Source organism: Cyprinodon tularosa, unplaced genomic scaffold, assembly GCF_016077235.1.
Source record: "Cyprinodon tularosa strain WSP-4 unplaced genomic scaffold, ASM1607723v1 ctg269, whole genome shotgun sequence".
NCBI classification, from domain to species: domain Eukaryota; kingdom Metazoa; phylum Chordata; class Actinopteri; order Cyprinodontiformes; family Cyprinodontidae; genus Cyprinodon; species Cyprinodon tularosa.
Window position 1 is genome coordinate 355,927 of NW_024038973.1, and position 20,821 is coordinate 376,747.

General features: G+C 38.4%; 1 protein-coding gene across 8 annotated transcripts in view; it reads left to right on the top strand.

The window, feature by feature from the left end:
- Nucleotides 1–20,821, top strand: part of LOC119786222 (RNA-binding protein Musashi homolog 2) — a 387,008-nt gene that overhangs the window by 192,359 nt on the left and 173,828 nt on the right. For all 8 annotated transcript variants that reach the window (XM_038289416.1, XM_038289417.1, XM_038289418.1 and 5 more), the window contains exon 7: nucleotides 17,653–17,701. In XM_038289416.1, the coding sequence (XP_038145344.1) occupies nucleotides 17,653–17,701 (49 nt within the window). The remainder of the gene's footprint in view (nucleotides 1–17,652; nucleotides 17,702–20,821) is intronic.

The window sequence follows — 20,821 nt, forward strand, 5'->3', positions numbered from 1 at the left end:
TTCCATGACGGTCATTTGTCAAATTTAAAATATCTATTGAAAATAAAAGCCGTTTAGCAGGTATTAAACATCCGCTGGGACCCTCATCATTTTATCTTTTTATTTTTATCATTTATGGATCAGAAATTCACACAAAATGATAATAATTAACATGTGCAATTATTCAATATAGTTTTTACTGAGTTAAATGAGATACTAAAATAAATGTGCTTTACAGTAATATTATAAAATTCTAAATCAAATACAAATAAATTCTTAGTCCTCCAAATTGCTACAAAATGTCGTTTTGCAAAGATCTGCCTGAACAAGGCTGATTACATTTTTTTTTTAAGAAACAAATTATGAAAAGGATGTTTCCTTTTCGTTATTTCATATTTGTGTTGCTCTACCACAAAAGAAAAAGGTTTTACTGTTAAAAATAAAAAGAATATTAAAATTGTTTTTACAGGGTACTGTATGGTTTGTCAGTGATAATTAGATTTGTTTGAGCTCAGAGTTGACATACATTAAAACCTGCTCATCATTAAAACCTGAAAAGGCAGTAGTTCGAATTATGGAAGAAAATCAGAAAATCAACCAATATTTTACACATGTTGATTCTAACTAGTGTAGAAAGCCTAACAGAATATAAATATGAGGTTAGCCTCAGCTGAAGGCTGCGTGCATACCGCTTAATTGGACTGCTTTATAGTTGAAAATGCTTTTCCTTTTATCTGATTATATTCACTTTGAGCGGCATCAACAGTTCTATCCATATTCTGCAGTCTTCACCTATATTTATCCAGTTTAAACAAAGCTTTTCCCAGTCATGTCTGTCACCTTTTGCACTGTTTTCTCTCAGTCTTCCCAAACATTTTATTGTATGCTCTGACCTTTGTCTGCCCTGCAGTCAACGTTGCCCGAAGCTATATTTACCTTAACAAGGAGGAGGGCGCATAATGTTTAACGTCTGTTGCACGCCTGTGTGTATGTGTGTGATTTTGTGTGCATGCGATCCTACAGTAGAAGGAATCTGATTGGTCCTCAATGTTAAACTGTTTGCTTAAGGCCTAAGGGATTGTCACCTCTCCAAACACTATTTTAGCTTGAAATGGCAATATTTCCCAGCTTGAGCTTTCACATGGGAGAGTGAGGGAGGGTCCTGCTGCAACAGTTTCATGGAGGTGGCTTGCAGGCATACTCCATTCTGACAGAATGAGAAGGCACTTTCCAAGAGTGTGGCGGAGAGGAAAAGGGGCCCTATTAATAAAATGACTCCATAATGGGTAGTTCCCTGCAGCTTGGCAAAGGAAGACAGGCGGATTGATGGATGAGGCCAAGTCCCTCTTCCTCAAACATGGCAGAGCTCAACTGTGTGGACATGCCTCTGTTAAGCCACGATAGGGACCAGACCTCAAAACACACAAGAGTCGGATTCACATGGGAAGGAATGAACAACCTTACAAACAATTTCCTGTTTGAGTTAAGCAAGGAATTATTCTCTTAGCTGGGGATATTTGTTTTATTCATGTGCAGTTGGTCTTTCTTCCAAAATCCGGGCTTTTCTGTTTTAATGACTTACGTCTGAAATGTTGGTGTTAAGATATATGTTGAATGCTCTTTTTGTGCATTATTAAGTGCACTGGCTTTTATCCAAATTGCGCAATCTGCTCTTAAACGCAGATGGTTGGTGTGGAGGAAAAAGACCAGATAAAATCTGTCTTAAATGTAATCTTAGCTCAAAGTGAGAAAATAGTGGCTAAATAGGAATCTGTGTGTGCCAAATGTTGCATTTGCATGATGCACCCATTAAACGCTGTTTGCCTGAAATATTCTTCAGTTGTAAGAAAGTGGCATCTGGATATGACTCATTTTTAATAGCTTTGTTTTAAAGGAGCACACTTGTGCAGACTTGCGCTATTAAAACCATTTTTGTGGCACAACAGTGTTACAGTGTGCCCTAACAATACAGCAGTCTCCTGAAGGCATCACTCCATCACTCTTTTATTACATCCCTGTGTAACTTTGCATTGATTAGAGTGGCCTCAGCATGACTTGTCTTTTTAATTGTGTATTTGCCGATCTAGAAGTTGCACAGCTAAGGCGGCAAAATCTGCGGCAACCATTTCAGCAACGCTCCAAGGCAGCCTTTGACACGCAAAGTTCTTTGTTAGAATATACATCAGCTTGTATCACCATAGCGACCTCCTTGGATGCTGAGCAGGGGACCTCATAAATATGTAACCCTGACAAATTTGAGGAATAGTCTTCCTGTGCTGTTTCTCTCAGGCCATTTTGTTAATGTCAACATGAAGGGAAGTTACTAGAATAAGTGTTGACATTCAACCAATGGTGTATATCATTAATAATTACCTACAGCAGAATGAGTGGGGGGGTTACAGCTGAAAATGAGATAAATCAGTTTCATTCTGTCCATTCCATAATAAAACCATTTAAAAATGTGTTTTATTTTGTTGAATCACAACATGCACTTGCTCTGAGGGAGTAAACCTCTTACTTAGACGCATCTTAAATTGAAAGATTTTCCTTGGATAGCCCTCTGTGGGGACCAAAGTAGGCACAAAAGTGGTGTAGTTTGCTCCCTATGAGACAAATAAATCCTAGAATGTCACATGATTTTAGGTGTTTTTTTTCAAATAACCATAATTTGTCTGGGGGAGGGGATTGTAACAGATAGCAAAGAAGGCCCAAAAGTTCAGCAGGAAACAATGGGAGGATGTTCATGATATTCATTGAAATATGTTTTTAGATCAATGGTCTGGCATCAGAAGTGAGATCAGGAACTTTTGGAGAATCGATTGGTCAGTGGTAAGGCAGGAAGCTGTGGGGAAGGTAAATGTTCAGTAAAGTCACCAATTCTTTTAGAATCTCTTGAAGAGTACGAGTATGCTGAATTTTGGCTCCTCAGTTTAGCCAGTTAGTGACAGCAGGGTGAAGGATCACTGAAGGACTGGCAGATTGTGAAAGAAAAACCCTTGGTTGGCTGTTTTGGTTTGATTCAACACATCCACAACCAAAACTCACAGAAGCAATTCTTAAAACCCAGTTTTTCAACATGTAAGCAGAAAGTGGTGACAGGATGTAAGGGTCAGCTTTGAATCAGTTGTAAATGCACAGAAAAAAATTTGAACGCAAGGAGGCAGATTCAGGCTGACCGATCCAGGGGTTAGGCACAAGTCAACAGTTAGGAGATCCGGAGCCAAGGGGAATATCCAACTTGGGCAAAGCAAAACAGGCAAATCCAGGAGGCAAAAACATCGACATCAGGAAGGAACGCTGGACTTTTACACACATTAGGCTTTCAATAATCTGGTGCTCTTTATTTGCCAGTTTATATGGGCAGGTGAAGTGAATGAGGCATGATTTGGATGCAAGTTGGAAAGATCCAGGAGTAGATAATGGTACAAATTTGCAGCAGAACAGAAAGGATCAGGACCAGACAGAGCCTGTGCAAACAAACAAGCCAGGATCATAACACAAATAGCTTCTTGTAGCAAAACTATACATAATTCTTTTAAGCTTAAAGGTGCTGCAATAAGACTTTTCTCCCATATTTCCAGTCTTTTTTGATAGGCTTTCACATATTGAAGTGAGCTGTTTATGATTCTGTCTTGATAAATACTCCATAAAAAAATACAAACAGCATTCATATTACGTGCTTTCACATTCCTGTAGTGAGGGTTCATTTATTATTTTTGTTGCTGCTGAAAAAACTCTTCTCACCTCAAAAAACGATCCTCACCTTAACCCTGGAATTAACAAAGGACTGCTAACATATCAAAATATGGCATAATGCATAGCATCTGAAAATGATCAAATTAAAGTTAGTAGTACTGTAATAAAGTTAGCCTTTTGGTTATCAGCTGAAGTCCTGCTCTCTCTCGCTCAGTTGCAGCATAAATAACCAACAAAAATTATTTATTGAACTGTGATCAATAAAGCTGTCTCTGTGACGCAATGAGCAACTCTTTTTTTCAATATATTTTTTTATTATTTTACCCTCAGATTAGGGTCAAAACTGATCAAGAAAAAAGTACAGATTTAGATCACTTGCTGATTGTGGTGCTTTACTTGTAAAACAAAGACACATACTAAATACATCTGTTCGTAACATTAAAAGGTTTCTGCTCTTGTCATACTGCATGAGACTAAACCGGACACCATGCAAAACTTTCTTGTCTGTTTCGATCTATATGTTTGAACAGCCTCCAAAAGGGGCATGATAATTACCCTCCCTAAAAGGAAAAAAAAAAAGTTGTTGAGTGATGAATTATGTATCAAAGGACAAACACATCAATAAAGGCTAATGTGTTCTGTTTTTAGACAGGAAAACAGCAGAGGTGACAAGGGGAGATTTAGGATCTTGGGAAATGAATTATGACAGCGATTTAGATAGGTGTCAAACACACATTTACATTCAGCACACAGCTGAAGGCTAACAGAGAGCCTCTTCTGCAATTTGGGGGAGACACTGATATAGATCATATCTGATACCAACGGAACAAAGGCCTGAGACACAGACAGTGACCTTAGAGCGGTGCTGCCATTCTGTTGTTGAGCCTCTGTTTATATGTAGACTTTATGCTGCACATTTTTCCTTCTATGAGAGAGGATCTGCTATCAGCCGTGAAGAGACTCCCCTCATAAAAATCTTGTGGTAAAACTCCAAATGCCAGTTAGGCTTTGGAGATTTCTCTGTGTGATTACCTTGGATGAAATTGCAGAATTTACAACAGAATGATAACATAAATTATCCATAATTGTTTTAAGAATAAAAAAAAAATCTATATTTTTTGCGTACTGTTGTTTAAATATTGCAGGTCAAGGGATGTTTTCTATTCATAAGCTTATTTTTTTGTGCATAAACCTTTGCAAAATTGTAAAGAAAGGTGTAAAATGTAGTAAAAAATGTAGTGGTCGCTTCATAATCATAGATTAACAAGGTAAAAAAAAATGTAAAAGATTTGGGCTAACTCTAAATAGATTAATTAAGAATAAAGTTTATATAGATAAAATTAGGATAATATAAAGGATAACTAATGCTTAAAATAATAATAAAGAAAAGAAATCCACCTTATTACACTTAAAATCAGGTAAAAGCTCCTCTCTTTTCCTGGGGCTTGTAGGATTAACTGCTGCAATATAGATATTTAAATTATTTGTCTATAATCTGCCCAATTTGGAAGAGATTTCTGTAAACATTTAGCTCAAATCCTTGGTTATGATATACCCAGATCAGGTATTGCATTTAATGTATCTTCAGAAATCATTGCATCATTAGACTGCTTAAAATTATTTTCGCAGCTTCCAAAAAGGCAATCTCAATAAGGTAGGTAAAACCTAATTCACCATTATAGTTTGAATGGGTATTAAATACGACTGAAATAAATTATGTAGAACTGTTATAGGGTCTGAGCACAAGAAAAAGCAGCTGGGTGAAACAGACTAAGCAGAAAAACGACATGTTTATGGGGGGAAGGCCATCTAGAGGACCCTTCTTTGAGCCCCCTTGTAGGCAAGATCCATTTTCCTTAAGAGTCTCTGAGCAAGTGTGCTGGTCATCTCTGGAGTAAGCAGTTTGAGGCAAAATCTGCTCCGCTGCCTCACAGCAGAGGGGGACTCATAAAAGGGGTGGAAAGGAAATTCAACAGGGATCACTCAAGTATCACTTTATTATCACAACTATGACTCACTGGGGTCACGGTCAAGGAGAAAAGTGAGCCGGCACTACCCCTTCATCAACACTCGTTGCTGCAAAGCATCCAATATTCTATTACAATGACGGCAATTAACAGCGAAATGATAGCAACCCAGTGACAATGGACAAATTTGTGACAACCCTTTCAATTGTTCTTGTGTAGCGGAAATCTATATCATTGTCTGAGAAATGTTCAGCTGCAGTGTGCTGCATCCACGCTTGAGTGCTTTTACAAGTGCTGGTTTAACAAGGAGCAGAGGGCAACATTTTGCTCCCTTTAAGCCTGTGCAATTACACAAGGTGGCAAAAGGGACTCTCCTTAAGCGCGCGCCTACAGCAGCCGGCAATTTCATTCAGCACAGCAAACGCCAAGAGAGCTACGTTTAATGTGGAACATAACCTTTTCTTAAAAGAAAGAAATCTTTACCATAACGCATGAGGGGTACTGGGCAGAGACATGGGAAAAGAGCTGGAGATGAAGAAAAGGCATCAAACCCTTAAGCAATGATGAACTACAGGGGAAATGCGTATCTGCTGTCTACTTTCTGTTTCCCTTTTTATGTTTCTTCATAGGCAATTATAAAAAAACGTATTCAGAAAACAAATACCTTAACTCCTACTCATACAGGAAACCTCTTCTCATTAAATAGAAACAACATGACAAAGCTGTTCATTTCCTGTTTAATGACAAGGGAAGGATTCCAATGGCTCAAATTATTAGAGTACCCCATACCTGAACTACCTTTATGATGCTTATATATAATAGAAAATAAAGTTTGTTCAGCCATCTTTCTTTCCTGCTATGAATGTGGAGTCATGGTATATAAAGACCTAGGGAATCTACAGTAGAGAGAACTGCACACCTGCCACAACCATTGGGACCCCCAGTAAAAAAGATCATAAAAACAAACTGTTTAGTTCAGCTGAATAATTTAACTCAAAAATATAGAAAAAACAAAACAAATCTATTTTGTTGAATTTTCTTAAATTTATTTATATATACATTTATTTTTTCAATAAATAAAAGTAATGCTAAGTAGATTTATATTTCACTACCTTAATTCATTAAGGTCATCCAAAATAAGTAAATTAAAATCAATCCACTGGACTTTGTTTCCAAGTGTGAAGACCCATCCAGGAAGCTTTCTCAATTCAAAATGTCAGGAATAGCGTTGAGTTCGAGGTTTTATACAGTAGCCCATCAAATCCTTGTTTTTTGTTTAAAAAAAAAAATGCAAACACAACCCCCATTCCAAAGGGATGGACCCCTTCCTCCGTTTCAATACCTCAAACTCAACGGTATTCCAGGCATTTTGAATTGGGAAATCTTTGTGAATGGGAACTGAAACGTATTCAAACTTGGAAACAAAGTCCAGTGGATTGTTTTTAATGTTCTTTTTTTGGAATGGATATGACATGGATGACTGAGAATCTTCACTAGCACATTAACCCCCGGCTCACACCGACTCCGGTCTTACCGTTGCGGTGCGGTGGGTGCGGCGCCGCAGTGATTCCAAGTCATTAAAAAGACGTAAACCTCTCTCACCGGCTGCTGAGCTGTCCAGCTGCGGTTACCGAGACACTCCGACGCTGCAGAAAATTCAGCAAGAAAGCTATCCTTGCGGCGTGCCGGAGCCCTCCGCAACAAGCTCTCACAAATGTCACGGCACAAACAGGAAGTTTTCCAATGAGAATAAAAGACTTCCTGTTTTTTTTCAAAATAAAACATGTTCATTTGCATGTATTGTCTGTCCTTTCTCTCCGCCTTCCCTCTGTACAACCCATATGACGTCACTGCCGCCTGCTGGTAAGACGGGGTCAAAACTTTGTGGCCCCATTACTTGATTAATTTACATTTGGGCCGTGTTATCGCGTGAAGTTACGTGAACTCAAGTGAACTTCTGTTCTCGCGAGTTAAATCTCCGGACCTGTTGCCGGAGCCGCTAAGTCGCACCGCACCGTAGTCAAAAGGGCAGTGTGAGAGGGGGTGTGCGGGAGTTGCGGTCTCCGTCGGCTAGGTAACCGCACCGGAGCCAGTGTGAGCAAGGGGTAAGGAAATCACCTGATCAATTACACAGACTGATGTGGTTAAGCCTAATATTCTGGAAAACATATGGATTCATCATTTAACAGCTAATGAAAACAATATTTAAAGAAATAATGACCAATAATTCATTATTTTAGATAGAAATAACCATGAAGAAATTAAGCAATTCATAAAATATCCTTTTAAGTACATAACTATGGACCTTAGACTGCCAGCCCACCCACCGCGACCCTGATAAGGACTAAGCGGGAGAAAATGGATGGATGGATAAATCAAGAGTATAAAGCCAAAGAGATGTGTCTATCTTTCACCCACTTTATGCCATATTCTAGACATTCCAAAGCTTCCTTTCTTAGTCCCTCATGTCCTTTTTTTAGAGGAGGTTATGTGACTCAGGCGTGTTGGATACAGGTTTAGTTAAAGAGCCGCTCCGACTTTCGTCCCCTCACTGTCTTTGAGCTGCCTTCTCCTTTTTAGTGGTCATGGACTGTTCCAGTGCATATACCACAGCGAAATAGACTTTTGCTCTTTTCTTCATTGCCACAAAAGGCCAGGCACTTCGCTGGAGTTCCCATTCCCCTTTTACATAGTGATAAGACAGCCATTATCCTTTGAACCTTTCTTTTCACCACACCAGGAGAAAAGGAAGAGTGAAAGAGAAGGAGGAGGAGGACAGAGAAAGATTTCTTCCCTGAGGTGAGCCTGGCTTCACCTCTGTGTGGCGGGCTTTTTTGTGAGCAGTGAAGAGGTCCTTAACCTTCTATCAGATGGAGGCACACAGTTGTGTTCTGCTTGAATAACTACATTGAAAAGCCCTGGAGCACGGGAGATAGTTCTATAGACTCTGCAAGTGGCATAGAGAGGGAGAGAGACGGGCAGACTGGCCGAAGGAGAGAGAGAGAGAGGTTGGGGGTGACCTGCTGGAGTGTGACCCTCACATGATGTGCACATTCTTTGTTAAAGTGCTCATCAGTGCTTCACTGTGAATCTTTTTTCTTTGTTGGACAGGTCTCACTGACAGGATGGTCCTTCTCTAGTAATGTCACAACACAGCTCACACATTTATATAATACACTTCCATTCACAGAGCTCATTTTACAGAGTAATACTCGTCTCGCTCTCAGCCTATAAATGGCTGTACAGCTGGAGCAGTAGTAACAATATTAGATCGGGATATTCGAGTGTCACGTTGAAGGGCTCAAAGTGGGTGATGGCTGATGATACTGCAGGCTACTTTAATAAAAGTCTCATCTATTAACTTTAATTGCAGCAGAAGGACCCCCCTGACCTCATAATATAAAGGCCACTATGCACAGTTATTACGCTGAGGGCTGTTTTGCTGTTATAGATGAAAACCTTCCACAGTTAAACATCAAACAGAGATGAAGAGCTTCCAAGTATGGCTTTTCTTTGAAAGGCAACATGTAATGTAAAATAGAGCTCTTACTCTAAGGCTTTGGATACATCCGCCAACATGGAGGAACAAACAGGTCAGTTTTCCCAGGCCTTGGGTGGATGAGGCTCAGCCAGCTGCATACGTAAAGAAATGCATGGGATTTAAAGTTACATAAAATCTTCTACTGTCATTACTTTCTTCGGAAGTGGGTGAATATTTCTCCTAAATATGGACATTTTTGAGACCTAATTTATTTTTCGACATTGATCAAAAGTTGCATGTAAACACACAAAGATTATTTTATCATTTTATCACTGAGGTACATCATATATATATATATATATATATATATATATATATATATATATATATATATATATATTTATATATATATATATATATATATATATATATATATATATATATTTATTTATTTATTTATTTATTTATTTATTTATTTTTTTTTTTTTTTAAAGCTGTAATGTGATTTATGTTATGTATGATTCTTGGCCACACAAATTTCTTCAGTAATAGAGATTGGGTTTGAATTAAAGGAGTACAACTGAGCTAGAAGACTTTTATTTTTTTTTATCTTTAACTCCCTTTGTGCCTTTTCTAGTATGCAAGGTGGCCAGATAAACTTGGGCCTCTACAAGGCTTGTTTTTATGGAAGTAAATCTGTGTCGCTGGGATTTGAATTAAAAATGCCACTGAAATTTAAATGTTGTATGTTTGTACTTACTGTTTCAGTGTTAAAATATATTCAGAACACATTTTTGACCTAAAAAAAAATTCATTGTCATTATTTCTACATTATTTCTCTTCAAGCTAAAAATTCACATTACTATTTTAAAGTGATTACATTTTCAATACTTATTTTTCAGTATTAAAAAAAAATCTGCATATAAAAAAATTCAACCTTTTAAAATTCAAACTCAATATTTTCAGCCTACTGAGATTCAACTGGCTCTATTTCACTGTCTTAAATTCGGGGTCTAAATTCAGTGTAAAAAGGGAAGGGGTTACTTCAGGTCACAGACATTAGCAATGGATTTTGGTGTCCAACACCCAGCCAATCCTGTTACGTTTTCTTAGTCACGTGACGTGACGCTTGTGGTGCCTTCATACGGAAGGAAAACCAGCATCACGAACCCAGTCATGCAAGCTAACGCTAACTCAACTACAGAAAATTGAAAGTAATAAACTCACCGTTGAGTTAGCGTTAGCTTGCATGACCGGCTCCGTGATGCTGGTTTTCCTTCAGTATGAGCGCCAAAAGCGTCACGTCACATGACTAAGAAACCGTAACGGGATTGGCTGGGTGTTGGACACCACAATCCATTGCTAATGTCTGTGACCTGAAGTAACCCTTCCCTTTTTACACTGAATTTAGAATTCAACTGTGTAGAAATAATGACAATAAATTTTATTTTAGGTCAAAAATGTGTTCTGAATATATTTTAACACTGAAACAGTAAGTACAAAAAAACATTAAAATTTCAGTGGCATTTTTAATTCAAATCCCAGCGACACAAATTTACTTCCATATGTAGATTTTCCTGGCAGTGAGTAAAGAGGTTACAAGACAAACAAACCAAGCTAAAGCAATATAAAATATATCATTGCACCTTAGAAACAGTCGTCAACAATTGGAAACAATATGAAACCAAACTGAAATAACTTAAATGGACTTTTTTTCTTGGTGAATTCTATAAAAGAAAACTTAATGGTGGAGGCTAATGATGCGTTGACACTAAACACGATTCCAGAGACAAAGTGGCCACATTAGGGTGCTGACGCTCGCCTCACAAATTGCCAGTAAGTCGCATGGCAGGCAACAAGCTCCACTTACACACCTGTAGCTGAACGCAGCTCTACATAGGGATAACATGTAAATAGATCGATCTGGTCGCTGGAAATACTTTAGATGTGAACGCACCATGAAAGAAACACTGAAGGAAGAATTTCTGCTTGGTGCAGATTCTGTTATAAATGTCACAATAGTTTGCTATTTTTCAAATATACTTGAACCCATGCGCAGGGCTAAAAGACAGGAAAGAAAAAAAAGAAAATCCAGACCTGACTGAAACAAAACAACACCTAGTCATATGACAATGTTTTCTGATCTGATGAAATACTAGAAATTAGGATTAGAGGTTGGGATTTGGAAAACCTTTGTGACCAGATTTTCAATCACAAAAATATGCAGCTTTCTGCCTCTTTTTGGAAACAAAAACACTAATATAATTAACTATGACTAATTCCTAAGTTTTTTTTATGACAAAAACATATTTACAATATATTTGCACATGGCTTTATGAGCCCCACTATGACTAGAAAGTGAAAATGCAGCTGACTGTCGATCTGCCTGAAATCCATGGAAGCTGCTTCATGTAGTGCTGACACTGATTTTAAATCGGTGTCAGCACCATAGATATTGGGAAGATTAATGTTGAAACCCCAATTTAACTCCATGTGTAGGGGTGAATTTGAATGCCAGTTATAGCTGCTGCACAGTCTCATTTCATTGGTGAAAGCTTTTGGAGGAAACTAGGGGAAAGAAACTTTCGCTAAAACAATTAATTGAATTAATCAGGATTAATTGATTATTGAAATAAGCAACTAATTTAGCAATCAATTAATCATTAAATGTATTATAGAGACAACAAAAAATTCCATCTGTTAAGCTATCCAGAACACTTCAAGTGAAAAAGATTTAGTTTCACCTGGCTTAAAAGTTGTCACGATTTGTATGGAGGTTGGTTGAGGACCCAAATGCAGAGACCAGGAGGCAGATTTGAATCTTGTAGATTTAAATTAAAAACAGAGGCAGACAACCAAAAATCCAAAATACTAAGAACCAAACAACCAGAAAGCATGAGGGAAAACTCACCTTGGGAGCCAGAGACGAGGGAACCACAAAACAACAGGGAACCAGCACTGAGTGACTGCAGAGGTGGAGTATATACTGTTAGGCAGGTTTCCCCAAAGTCAGTCCTCGAGGGCCGCTGCCCTGCAGGTTTCAGAGGTTTCTCTGTTCCAGCACAGCTGATTTACATTGATAGTTGATTAACAGGCTTTTGCTGACCTGCAATCATCAGAATCAGCTGTGCTAAAGCAGAGAAACCTCTAAAACCTGCAGGACAGCGGCCCTCGAGGATCGACTTTGAGGATGCTTGATATAAGGGGAACAGAACAAAGGATGGACTAATGAGCTGAATGCGGAGCAGAAGTGAGTGGAACTAACTAGAAGGAAGCCAATGGGAAAAGAAACAAGCACAAGGAGGCAACAGAGAATAACTCAAGACTGCTTGAATATAATGGAAAATAAATGAAAGATCAGCAAAACAGAATAACTGAAAACTAAAAACTCAAGAGTGGCAAAAGGGGAGAACCATGACAAAAGTCTTCTTTAATGGAACTTTTGGCTATCCATTTATTAATGGATAAAAATTGAAAAAATAATCAGCAGATTTATTGATTTGTAAAATAGTTGTTAGATGCAGCCCTAGAGGTAATAACAAATTGGATTTGCATTAAAATCATTATCTTATGTATATATTGGTATATGTGGAGAAAGACATTATTTAATATAAGAAAGTCATGATTAATTGATGCTTCTGTACATCAAGAATGATTTATAGATAGCTATGTCAAAATGATAAAGCTATGCTTGGCTAGATTCTGGAAGCTTCCAGAAGAGTTTAGACTGCATTCAGAGCATGAACATATCCTATATGAGTGCAGAAGTTGTGTTTCGCTCCGTGTCCTCCGTGTTGACATCACCGTTTTAAATTTAAAATCTTTATTTAGCATATTTAGCTTTCCAATCGTAAAAAAAAGTTACACTGCAAGCTCAAACTGGATTGTAGGGAAATGTAAAAATCTGATCTTTTTTTTATTTTAATTGACAAGAGTAGTGTTTTATATGGAGCCTTTCATTTGTTCATGTCTAAAAGAAAACTGAGATGCTTTCCCAGCATTTTTGTCTGCATGCTTATTGATGCATAAAGCATTATCTCCGTTTGGCTCTTCCAGCATTACTGGCATTAGGTGACAGAAGTCAAATGCTAGGAGTTTCTGTCTCCCATGTAAGTGATCACAAACCGTCGGCCACGCTTGTCAAATGAAACGTTTACCATAGTTGGTAAACATGTCATTCCGTCTTAGTTCTGCAGTGCAGCTTTCACGCTGTCAAATGTAAGACACATAAGAAACCGTTTCTGTTTTCTTTTTAGAGCAGAAATCCACCAAGGGTTGAAAAAAAAAAAAAAAAAAACTGGATTGAAGAAAACTTCTCTCACCTTTAATTGCACAATAGTGTGTGATAAAGTGGTACTGAACGTAACAATGGAGTTATTGTACAGAAGATAAACAAGCACAAGGGTTCTCTGTGTTCTTCAGACTCTTGTCAATAAAATCATAACCCTTAGTACGACAAATTTCACTTATCCCACTCCCCCCTCCCTTTAATGTGATTTCCATTTGATTGCCTGGTATTAGACAGAGGTTACAGCGTGTGACAATATAAATGCTTGTTTATAAAACTGTTACTGTGGGCGATATTGCTTTGGCAGTTTGTACACCACTGTAATGATTTCTAACCATGCAGTCATCTTAAAGCACATTTTTCACACACTGAAACTTTATTGTTTTCACCACATTGTTCTCTTCTATTGTTGTTTTTCCAGCAAAGGAAAAATTTCAGGGAAAACAATAACTTTGTTAGTGATTGTAGAGGATTCTGCTGCAGCTCAGCTGAATATATAACCCTCCTGATCTTCATTGTTAAACCCTCATATGCTCTGCTTGTCTTTAATTTTCACTCTACTAATGCATGCTTAAGGTGCACAGTCACGTTCTATGCCTATACAAAAACCACAAAACCATTTGATAATGACAAAAGAAGGTTATATACACCAAGTGTTTGATTCTGCTTTATGAGCTTAAATACAATTTCAAAAAACGAGGCTTCGTCTATGCAATTCATTGCAATTGCAATGTAACATTTAACAAAATTATATTTTCAAATTGCAGAGGCTCTTACTTTTTTTAACAATACAATTAGATAAAGTAATACATTGAATTTCTCATTCCAGCCCTTTAGGTGGCAGCAATATTCTTAAGGTGGGTTTGCTGCTACACAGAGGGTAAAATAGAGTTAAAGCAAGTACGCAAATCTAGGAATATAAATAGAAAAGAGTGATTTTTTTTCACATGGAGTTACAATTAAGTCCTGCAACAACGGACTCTGGGAAAGCAAGCTATCAGGGTCCTGCAAAAATTTAAATCCTGAATTGAAACATTTACATGCTTGTGGTTAGCGCAAAGAAATGTCGAAATAAAATCACAATTGTAGTATTAGTTTTAAATTTTGGACGAAATCGTTCAACCCTACAAAAGGCACAAGGGTATGATAAATAAATGAATACATGCATCCATCCCGCTTCCTCCATCAGGGTCACATTGGGTCTGGTGCCCTATGCCTATTTGTCAATTGCAGGGCATCACATACAATTATGCATACACAGTCTCTCACTCAGGGACAATTCAGAGACAGCAATTAACCTAGTAGTCATGTTTTTGGTTTGTGTAAGGGACCCGGAATACCCAGAGAGAACCCACACATGGTTGCCGGTCTCTTAAAAAAATCCATCTTCAATATATTGCTTCAATCCTTTGCTAGTTTGGACACATTTAACATGAACTGCCTTGACCTTACATCTGCAGAAACAGCGTGGGAATTTCCAACCTGCAGTACATTCAGGGAAAATAGGTTACAGGCTTATAGATGCGTTAGCCATGAGTTTCTAAGGCGTCAGTCTGCTATTATAACTGTTTTAGGGTCAAATAAAAACGATATTGTAAGGATATGTTTCAGTAAAAATGTACAAATTTGTCTCTTTAGTGTTTTAGTCCGGAAATGAATGATTTCCTACATTTACTGTGCTCTTTTTGTTTTAGGCTACTCTGCCACAAAACTCTAACCTCCATCTTTACTTGTTTTATATCTTTTTGGCTCTAGTGGCCTTTTAATTTGAAAATGGTTTGACAGGAAAAGCTGTGAGGAGAAAAGGGAAAGAAATGGAGTAATGATCCAAGAGCCGGGGCTTGAACCAAGGGATATCCTCCATCCATGGACACAAGCTGCTAATTTTTATTTATTTTTTTCAATCTTCAGGGAATTATTCATGGGCTGATTACAGGAACCAGGGAATAGCCCTGCACTTTAAAGTCTTTAATGCACATATGAAGTGTGAGGTTTCTGATTTATATACTAGATGTTTGCTAGATGTCATTTTTTTAAGTTTATACTAAAGGGTTTTAAACCTGAAATGTGCACCATTTTGTCCAGAATGAAAGCTGTCTAGAATCACCAGAACAATGTCAATATTTAGTTTAAATTGTTTATCTACAAGTAAAATAACCTTAGTAGCCATAGTAGAGTAATAGAAAACTGTTTTGGCCTGCTGTTTCATTCATCACAAATATTCAAATGAATTACCTGTGCATACTTTAACTATTTGAAAAATGTCCCCCTGTCCTTACAAAGTTTGTTAAATAGTCCCTATATAGAATGGTATTTTGTGGACTTTTTTTCTAGTTTCCATGGAATATGGATCTGTTTGAATATTAATAACTGAAGAGGCAATATTGTCTTTCCCTGAAGAGGATATTCTCTTGAAAAGTGCGTAATTATATTAATAATAACTGCAAACACACCAATTAGCAGGCAGTATCTTGGTTCCAGTCACACAATGTTATCATTACGGATCTATCAGCCCATTTCCCAGACAGTGATTTAATTGTAAAGTTTTTGGATGACATCAAAATGCTGTTACAATAGAAAAATTCAGCGAAATGGAGGAGTTCTCTATGTAGTTCAATACACTATCTGCTCAACTGATGGAGCATCTGGCCCACATCATGTGGGCCAGATAGGATGCATTTCCTAAAACTGTTTATGAAACAAAATAAATTATTGATATGCATCTTGAAGACCTTCAGTTCATAAAGTCAATATTTCAGTTTTTAAAAGCTTTTAAAAATAGATTTTACTCATTTACAGAAAGTCTCATGTTCCATTGTCCTTCTTTTGTGTTAAGAAATACTAAATACCGTTCCCATTTTCTTTATTTTCTTTATGGTAGTTGTTTGAGTACATGGGGATAATCATAGAGAATCTTCTTATTTGTGCTCTGTTGCCTCGGGTTCCTGACAGCCAGTAATATTATTTGTAGATTTAACTCAACAACACAAGGAAAAAAAACCTGAAAGCACACCTGGAGACCAGATTTGGCCAGAAAATCTGCAAATTGCCTCTTTCTATTCTCCATTTCCTCATAAGAATAATGAGCGACTTACAATTAGGTGAACTGTGTATATGGGTTATTGAAGGTCCCTGTGCGTTGTCCTCTATTTTTTTCGCCAAATTGGAAATATTTTAGGGAGTTGCAAATGAAGTGCCTTGGAGCCGCATGTGGCCTGTGAGCCGTGTAGCAAGTAACCAGGCCCCACAAGCTGTGCCAACGTCTTGTGTGCCAAATGTGTGGCAAGAGGGTGGCATGAACAGTGTGCCAGCGCTAGTCTGCCTGGCTGCCAGGCACTTCTCTTTGTCCAATCAGACAGTTCGGCTTGAGCTAGACCCCTATTCTTGTCTGTTTCCATCTCCTCCCAAAGCTTTTGCAGCCCTCCCATGAAAAACACAGATGTGTGCGCACTTGTGCACAGCATTAAGCCTCCTCTGTGCACTGTTACTCTTACCTAGAGACCATAACTAGGGAGTGAGAATTGCACAGCGTTCCCTCTTTGTTTCTATCTGCTGATGCTCTTGGCTATTTTTTTTTCCCTCTCCAGGCTAAATGAGCATGCCTCAGTCTGTTTTTTAAGCTTTTCATCAGAGTTATAGAAAGATGAGTTTGTCAGGGATGTCTGAAGAAGAAATGCTGTCTGTCTGTGTGTGGCTTTATTGGACATGATGAAGGATGATATTATTGAGGATGCTGCTTCTGCTGCGGCTGGGAGATGAGGAAGGGTCCCATTTGTCTCTCTCCCGCTTAGTGTAATGTGTCTATCTGTCACTCTTCTCTCCATGACTGGACGTTGGCGTTAGTCAACCAAAAAATAAAAAAAGAAAGGGGGAAAAAAAAACCAAAACTGCTAAATGTCAGCATTGTTTCCATTTTTTTTTAACGCTTGGCCATTATTGTTAATTTTCTCCCCTGTCGCCACTCTAATCCAGACAAAGAGTAACAGCATAGATTGCATAATTTCCTGTAATATCTAAAATTACAGCGCACAAACGAGGAGGGAAGCAGTAACCTGACGATAATCCTGCGATCACCGAATGATTGCGTGGGAGAGAGGTGCTTAGAAAGAAATAGGTGTGAAGCAGCAAGAATATACATTGGAAGAGTAATTACAGCGAGTAGATGAGATGAGACTGGAGGTAATGTGAGGTACTCGGTGCAAAGATTAAGCTAATGCCAACACTGCTCTTGTGTCTTCCAGGTCGACGACGCCATGCTTATGTTTGATAAGACTACTAACAGACATAGAGGTAAGAGCAAAGCTCCTTTTCTGTTGCTGTGTTGTTGTTTTTTATTTTTTCAAGAAGTGAGAAAACAGTCATTTTATGTCCTTTCCCCATGAGATAACAGAACAGTTCCATTTCACATGATATTAGGTGTACCATCTGTTCAACAATGGGAGCGTGTCAAAGTAATCAATAAGCTGGTACGGTGTTTAGAATGTTGGAGCGTTAGACACCAACCATGAGTGTGTTTGTTTGCGTGTGTTTTTTGATGGCGGTGCGAGTGTTTCAGAGAGGTGCTTAAAGGGTGTAAAGATGGCGAGATGGTGGGTGCTGTGCAGTCAGATAACAGCTTCTGATAAGACCCAGGAGAAGCACTGACTTTATCACTTCATCTCATCAGCTCCTTATCTGAGATGAGGGGGACATTTCTCTCTTATGCAGAGGACTTTCCAAAGACAGGTTTCCTCTCTGCACCACTATGCAGATGCAGTGGGATGTGGTTTAGTCTGCAGCTCCAGGCCTGGTTTGAAACAATCAGGCCTACTTTAGTTGAACATCCAAATACCCTTGCATTCATACAAACCAAATGCACATCAAGTAGAGCAACAGACATCCATGCATTTAGACGACATTCCCACCAGCATCATTGCCATCCAGTCAGAACAAAGGATGTAGAAATCTACAAACATTTAAGCTTGATATCTCATCCAGTGTATAGCCCTCACTCAATTAGCAATGTTATGTGATTTAGGTGAATGCATATGATATCATCCACCACCAGCCTTTTTAACATTGAGCTGTACCCTACTGAAAAGAGTTTCCTGTCTTGGTTTGGCCTGCATGCTGTCTTCCTCTACAGAAGGCTGCAAACTTTCCAAATGGAGACCCGTATTTTTCACACAGATGGAAACAGGCAGGGTTGCATTTCATGTCCACATATCAAAGCGTCCCTCCAGAAACTAGCCAGGGTTACTTTTGCTTCTCCTTCTTGTCTGTCCTCATGTCTCCTGTATTAGTGCTCTTTTTATCTTCTTTAGTTAAGTGTTCAGCTTTATGCTTTCCCCCGTCTTTTGACTGCTGCCAGTCTGCTGGAGTTTGGGATGCAACCAAACATTCTTTTCCTTTTTCTCACATTTATTCTATGTGATTAAAAAACTTATTAGTAAAGAAGTTTTTCTTTATTTTTTTTGTTTTTCCATCTAAAAGAATAACAGGTTGGTGCAGAGCATCTTCATGCATTGCAGCAAATTATCTGGTACATAGTCACATAAATCCATGTAGACAAAACAGATTAAACATTCTTTGTCAAAGGATCGCATTAAATCTGCTCAACATTAGATGGATTTTTTATTGAAGATGAATTCACATTGTCCATTTAGTGAATCTGTGTAAATGGATCAATGAGGCCAGTAAAATAGATGAGATCCACATTGGAATAGAGCGCATACCCATTTTAAACCTGTTCTCAGGTGTGTACGCAGTCAAAATAGATTCTCTGCAGCACCGCCAATAGTGGTATGCCCATTTTTTTGTTTTCCCAAGAAATTTTTTGCAGGTTATTTTGGATTTTAGTAAATTAGCGCCTTAGAATTACTTAGTATTTCCAGTTCCATCCAACGTTTCACTTCCAAAGTCTGTTTTTCCCCCAAAAAAACTAGTACTGATGCTGGTCCTGTCCAAGTTCATCATTTAGAATAGAATAAGAATAAATTCATTATTGACTGATCTTAATACCTTATTAGAAAACATTTGATTTTTTTTAACCTTCTTAAGGTATTTTTGGGGTCACTAAGCATCTATCACAAGCACAGCTTCCATCTTCTATGACTGTTATTGCTTGGTCAGTTAGATTACTTAAGATCAGCAATTAAAACTATCTTCATAGCAGAATACGATTGGCTGATCAAAGTTAAAGATATTTAGAAATGGAAAGGTTTAATGACCAAAAACAAAAGCATCTGACGAGGTCATTTTAACCTCTTCCAGTCCCTCTGATTATTACAAGCCATTCCAAGACTAATATTAAATAATTAACTTTTGTTTAGATGTTCCTGGGTCCATTTAGGGCCTTTTCTTTCAGTCCTGGCGGCTCACCGATGCACTAAAGTAACTTTTTGGGGAGGCAGACTGTCAGCGGCTGTTTACGTGGGTGTGCATGAGCAGTCAACAGCCACTGACAGGTATTCAGCAAGAAAAAGGGGCAGACACGCTGACTGGTGTGACTGGTTGTCACACCAGTCAGCTCACTTGTAGTCAGAGCTGCCAGCACCCCATTTCTTTGTACTGGGCTGAGCACTGCTCTGCCATAGAGGTGGAAATATTTGTTTGCACAAAGCCACTACTTTACTTTAAATTATTAAACTGTATCTTAACTGTAGATGGAAAAACCTTCCGTCCTTCTTTTTAGCTGTATCTGCATTAGAAGTGTGTGTATTCTGTGAGTGGGTGCTTTGCAGATAAACTCTTTGAGTCTGGTAAACAGTTCCTAAGTGTGAAACATGTGAACTTTAGTGGAAGTGATCTATGGCTTTGAGGGGATTTTGATCTGTAGTGACAGAACCCAGTGTGAGGTCTGCTGTGAGACGAAGGCTTTTCTCGCAGTCTCTCTTATTTCTCACTCTTTTGCTCTCCTGTCTGCTGTGCCGCCAGCCGCTCTCCGAGAGGCTCCGGGCAACACAATCTGAGAGTGTGTGTGTAGAATGTGTGTGTGTGAGGCGTTTGCCTTTGGACAGCTAAATGTCCTTCAAACGAAGACAGTGATGGAGAAAGAGCCTCCTTGGCAATTTCTTTTTTAATGACATACTTATATTGAGCGTGACGCGGCGTTGGGAGGCAGGTGCACTTCCACCAGCGGATTCTGGTTTGTCCGCCTTGGAGATGCAAAACAAGAGACGCTTGGTGCTTTGATCTTAAAACCACAGCAGGTCTTCCAAATGAGTTACATGTTATATTAAAGCCCAATAAGAGAATCTCAATAATTCATCCGAGCCATTGGTGCAACTGTGTAATATTAATGGCTTAGTTGCCCTGTGACCACAGCGGAAACAACGTTGAATATGATATGAGTGAAAGTGGTCCACAGGCTCACTCTACCACATAATCCAGAAGCAGTGATGGGCATCTGGCAGCTTGCAGTCTAAATCA